We start from the raw sequence: 5,373 nt of genomic DNA, 5'->3' as shown, positions 1-5,373 counted from the left end.
CCTTGTGACCCCAATCCATGATTGTTTTAAGAAGTTTGTAAAAAGTAGAAATTTTTAGCAAAGAGGGAATAGTATTTGGTGAAAAGTGTTAAAAGAGTGTTAGTTTATATACATTAAAATTGTAAGAAAAACAAATCTTTTTTGTTTTGTTTTTTGAAAAAATAATTGCATGATGAACGTTTACAGAAATGTTGTCAAACGCTCAGGATGTTCAGTATAGTAGTTTATTTTGCTTGATACATACTAATACGGGGGGTTTTCTATCGTTATTAAAACCACCTGTTCGATATTCTATCAGCCCTAATATCTTTAAAATCTTCTCTAGGCTTAGTGATAACGTTGAACTTTGGGTAGTTTCAAATCAATGACAAGATAATTGAGTTGATATCATGGTTTAAGAAGTCTCTATTGAATGTTTAAGAGAAATAATTAGGTTAGAGACTTGTGGTGAGGCGTAATTAATGATTTGAGTTAATGAAGTGACAGAAAACGATTAGGGAGCATTAGCGTCTAGACCCATAAGATGAAGGAGTAGTTTTGTAAATGAGATCTAGAAACCATTCACGCGCATGAAGTAAGAAGGTGCGAATTGTAAACAGAAGAGGGCACAGAAGTAGTAGTAGCCTAAATAATTACAAAAAACCAGAGAACAAAAGTCTTTATACCCTTTTCTTGGTGTGATTATTGGAGAGAGAGAACCCCAAAACCCACCTCTCATTTTCCAAGAACTCCACAAAAGATTTTAAGCAACCCACAAGCCCAAAGTTGATCCTCCTCCTCCTCCTCCTCCTCCTCCTCCTCTTGAAGATAATAATAATAATAATAATATTAAGAAGCTTTTCTTTCTTGTGATGTTCTTTTTCTGGGTTACAAAAGTCAAGAATCCTATTTCCATTTTATGTCTTTGTTGTTTATAGCAGTGTGTGTTGTTGTTCTCTGATCTTCCTGCAAATCTTTGTTTCAGAGCAGTGATTGTGTTGTCTCTCTCTCTGCATCTCTCTCTCTCTATATATATATTATCTATTGTTCTAGCTGTCTGCAAATGTTAAAGAGAATTTCAGAGACCCCGCCATCGTCATAAATATCTATACACAGACTGTTGGATCTTCTCAGATCTTGTATGTTCTTCAACCCTATATTCTAATTTAGAAGAGGTTTCAAGAAACAAACAATACAAAGAAAGATAAGAAGATATTGTTATTATTATTAAGCAAGCAGTTGTGGCTACTAGCAGGAGTGATAGGCTGCCTTCAGATTCAGGTACTGCTTTTGCAGACTGGGTTGCTAACCCTTCTTCCTCATCGGCTCTCAGACCCTCTGATCAAGACCTTTCTTTAGGTTTCAATGCCAGCGGTGGCGGAACTGTCACCGCTGGTATGTGGCCGGCGTCCCCGTCTACGTCGGCCCGCCAAATCAACTACGGTATCCCGGAGATGGGCATGTTGGGTCTTCGCGACGTATTTGTCGTCGCAGACCCCAACGCCCACCACCCACATTCCGTAGCCAACGTCACGCCCGCGACGGCTCTCGGCGTGGGGGTGGGCGTGATTCCACTCCTTACCGCCACCCCATGCCTGGAAGATAATATGCTGACTACCCGTGGGGGTGGTAGAGCTAACAACACCACCAACAGCAACTACAGCATTCAGTTCTGGCAAAATCAACCTCAACCACATAATTATTTAAACAAACCCATGGTTTCTGATCATGGGTTTCTGCAAGCCAGCGTCGGTGGTGGCGGGTCGACATCAACGTCTGGTTCCACACTGACTTGTCAAGACTGTGGAAACCAGGCGAAGAAAGACTGCAGCCACCGACGCTGCAGAACTTGCTGCAAGAGTAGAGGGTTTGATTGTGCAACCCATATTAAAAGCACTTGGGTCCCCGCTGCCCGTCGGCGTGAACGTCAACTGATGACGTCCACCGGGGCGGCTTCAGTCTCCTCCGCATCCACCTCCGGCCCCAAAAAACCCCGCTTGACTTCCAACACCACCACCACCTCCCACACCTCCAACACCACACCACCTCGAAGCTTCGACACCAGCTCCAGTCATCACAAACAAGGTATTATTATTATTATAACACACACATTTCGTTCAATTACATAATGGTCTCGATCGGTATATTATATTGTATTAACTTATTTAGTTTTAGATGCAAGCTTTAAGGAATCATTGCCCGGGCAAGTCCGTGCACCTGCAGTGTTCAAATGCGTTCGTGTAACCGCGGTAGAAGACGGAGACGACGAGTACGCATACCAAGCGAGTGCCACCATCGGCGGACACGTCTTCAAAGGCTTCCTCTACGATCAAGGAGTCGAAGCACGGGATCACACGAGCTTCCCCAACTTCTCGGAACTCCACCTCGGCGGTGGCGGGAGGAATGTGGGTGGTGGTGGTTCTTCTACCCCCTTGCTCGACGCATCGGATGTTTTCGGCTCGTCCGGTGGCGGGTTGCTTACTGGTGGAGGTGGTGGTGGTGGTTCAAGCTACGGTAATATAACCCAATAAATTGGATCAGCTTTTATTGCAAAGAAATATTATTAATCGTGTTGGTAAGTTCGTGGAAACTGATTGGCTGCGTGGCAATGAGTTGTCCATTGAAATTGAAATTAGGGTTTATCATATTTTGCCCTAATCCGGTATGTGCTTCGATGATTCTTTCATGTGATGCTCACTTTAGCTAAATTGCACTGATTTTGATTTTAAATTAATTGGTTTATGGCATTCTTTCCGTCATTAGGATTAGTTAATTAATTGTGATTATGGGCAATGTTAATTTAATATTATTCAATGCTCAGTTTTTGTGGTTTTTTGATAGGGGTAAGAAAAATCAAAACCGAAAACCATTGACACAGAATCAAAATTAACCGATAACATAATTAACCAAAAATTGGTTGTCGGTTATTTTTTGCACCCTCAATTAGTAGATATTAACCAAACTGAATCGTTCATGTTTTCATATATATCTAACTTTTATATCTGCATTTCATGAATTCGTATTTTTAATTCATATATTTATTGTTAAAGATAATTAATTCATTTATATTTTCATTTTATATCTTTATCCGACCAAGTTAAGTGTTTCTATGAAAAAAAGTTTAGCTCAAGCTTGATTTGAGTTATTAGATGTAAGTGCAAAATTAACTAAATAAACCAAATTAAGTTATTAAATTGGTTAATTCAATGGAGACTAATTATCGAATCGAAAAATGCACACCTCTAATTTTTTTTGGATGTGAAAGTAAATAGGCATACATTTGAGCTCTCGCTTTTTTCTTTTTTATTTAAAGAATAGTTTAATAGGTTATATACGATAAAATAAGAATAAATCTTTACACTATTATTTGGTAACAAATGATATTTAGCATTATTTGGTAATTACTAACGACATTTTATTGCTGATTATTATTAAATAAGCAGGCCAAGTAATAAATCAAGTAATAAATTGACACGTGATGGCCGATGAGGCCATTCGATAATTATCTGTAAGCATTAATTAAAAAAAAGACGTGTAAATAAGTTTTTCAAATATATATTTAAAACGTTTTTCAACTTTATGAAATTTCCCGGTTTTTTTCTTGTACTCTTAAGGTTAATTTAGTCAAATTTACTCGGCATTTGATTTTTCTTGTAATTTAATGGGTATTTGTGTATTTGTGTTTGCTTGTTTTCCGGAAAACAAATTACAAAATTTAAAAACATTATAAAAAAAGCCTCACAAAAAGTTCTCTAAATCTTTTTTATTTAATGTTTTCTAAAGAATATTTTAAAATATAAAGTCATTTTTTATTCAATAAGATAAATAAATGGTTGTTTGGTATCCTTTTAATTGTGTCATTAAAAGGTTACTTCTTAGTCTTTTAATAATTAAGTTGTAACTTTAAGTTTGAATGGTTAATATGGTTACCTTTTAATAGTTGCTTTTTAAATATTCAGACTTAATGCTACCTTTTAATTATTAAGTGGTTATGAAATATTAAGAGATAGTCTCTTAATATTAAAAGTACTAAGCAGTCCCTAAGATTAAAGGGTATACCCACTGATCCTAGATTGCAGCCATGTGACAGCCACCCCTCACCGGCCTCACTTGGAACACCGTTTCGCTCCTTTACTGGTCACGCGTGACCTGAGGCCACCGATGGAGCTCAATCACGTCAGTAACCCTTTTCCTTGCCTTTCATGTGGGGCCCATTGATGGAGATTGGTATACATGACTAATAAGAGGAATGGTGTTGATTGGTGTATACCTCTTAGAACATTCTCAACTCATTTTTTAAAGTTGTTAAATTCATATAACTTAGGGTAAATTTTAAGAAAAACCATTAAAATCACCTCTCCAATCCATTCCCTATTATATGGATGAGTTATATGACAACCAAAGTAAAAACCTAAATATATGGACTCACTTTCAATCCATACCATATAATATATAACCTATCTCTCAATCACCATTTACTAACACGACAAAAGACTAAAAAAATAATAAAGAATTAATTTATGGATATGAATAAGAAATAGGATGTGAAAACATTTTGAAAAATAATGGATAAATTTATGAAATGGTGTTTTTTAGCTAAATTATAAAAAAAAAATATATGAAATAGGCTGGGAATGCTCTTAGCCTAAGAAACAAAAAAGTTATCAAAAACACTATTTTAACAATTATTTTTCAAACAACACCAATTTAGTTAGTAAATGTTTTTTTCACCAACACCATTTAAAAAAAGACTCTAATTTTTGGTTGATTTAATAGTATCTGAAGTAAGTCGACTGCAACTTTTTATCACCGTAGATTTAAGCTAAATCTAATGGTCATTTTTATTATTTTTAAACTTTTACTTGCTTTTGAAATAATTAAATTTTTTTTGGAACAACCAACTAAGTAACGTGGGGTACTCCGAGCCGGTCACGAGTCTGGACGAACAGAACTCTTAGCGGTCCACCTATTGAAGGATTCTTCGGATAAAACCTGACCTCCACGCCAGCCAAACGGCACAACATCGAGGAGCCAGTAAAACTGGGTAAGATCAAGACTCGAACCCTGGCCCTGGAAAGCCAGGGTCTTTTCTTATATCTCCCATCAAAACTGGTGATAGTGAGATTTGAACCCCTTATCTCTTATTATTAAAGTGAGTGATCTTCTAATAGCTACACCCAATTTAAAATAATAGATTATTATGTTATTAGTTTTTAATATGTAAAATTAATGGCATTTCACTAAAGTTAAAATTTGACCCACCCCTTATGGTGTTGTAGGGGTCAAGCCTTGCAAGAGATAAAATTGGTAGAAAATAAAAATTAGCTCCTAAAAAAATATTAAGGCTAAAATCAAAATCTCATCCACCGACGTTCACTGAACCAATGTCCACTG

General features: G+C 36.5%; 1 protein-coding gene across 1 annotated transcript; it reads left to right on the top strand.

Moving 5' to 3' along the window:
- Nucleotides 1–635: 635 nt before the first annotated feature.
- LOC143631721 (protein LATERAL ROOT PRIMORDIUM 1-like) lies at nucleotides 636–2,639 on the top strand. The gene is made up of 2 exons (XM_077100391.1): nucleotides 636–2,064; nucleotides 2,155–2,639. The coding sequence occupies exons 1-2, from the start codon at nucleotides 1,377–1,379 to the stop codon at nucleotides 2,508–2,510; spliced, it is 1,044 nt and encodes a 347-aa protein (XP_076956506.1). The 5' UTR covers nucleotides 636–1,376; the 3' UTR covers nucleotides 2,511–2,639.
- Nucleotides 2,640–5,373: the final 2,734 nt, after the last annotated feature.

Source organism: Bidens hawaiensis, unplaced genomic scaffold (assembly GCF_021521415.1).
Source record: "Bidens hawaiensis isolate Kalapana, Puna unplaced genomic scaffold, B.hawaiensis_p1.1 tig00006250_1, whole genome shotgun sequence".
In the NCBI taxonomy this organism is placed as follows: Eukaryota; Viridiplantae; Streptophyta; class Magnoliopsida; order Asterales; family Asteraceae; genus Bidens; species Bidens hawaiensis.
The sequence above is the reverse complement of the archived record's forward strand: the minus strand, read 5'-3'. Positions and strand labels throughout refer to the sequence as shown.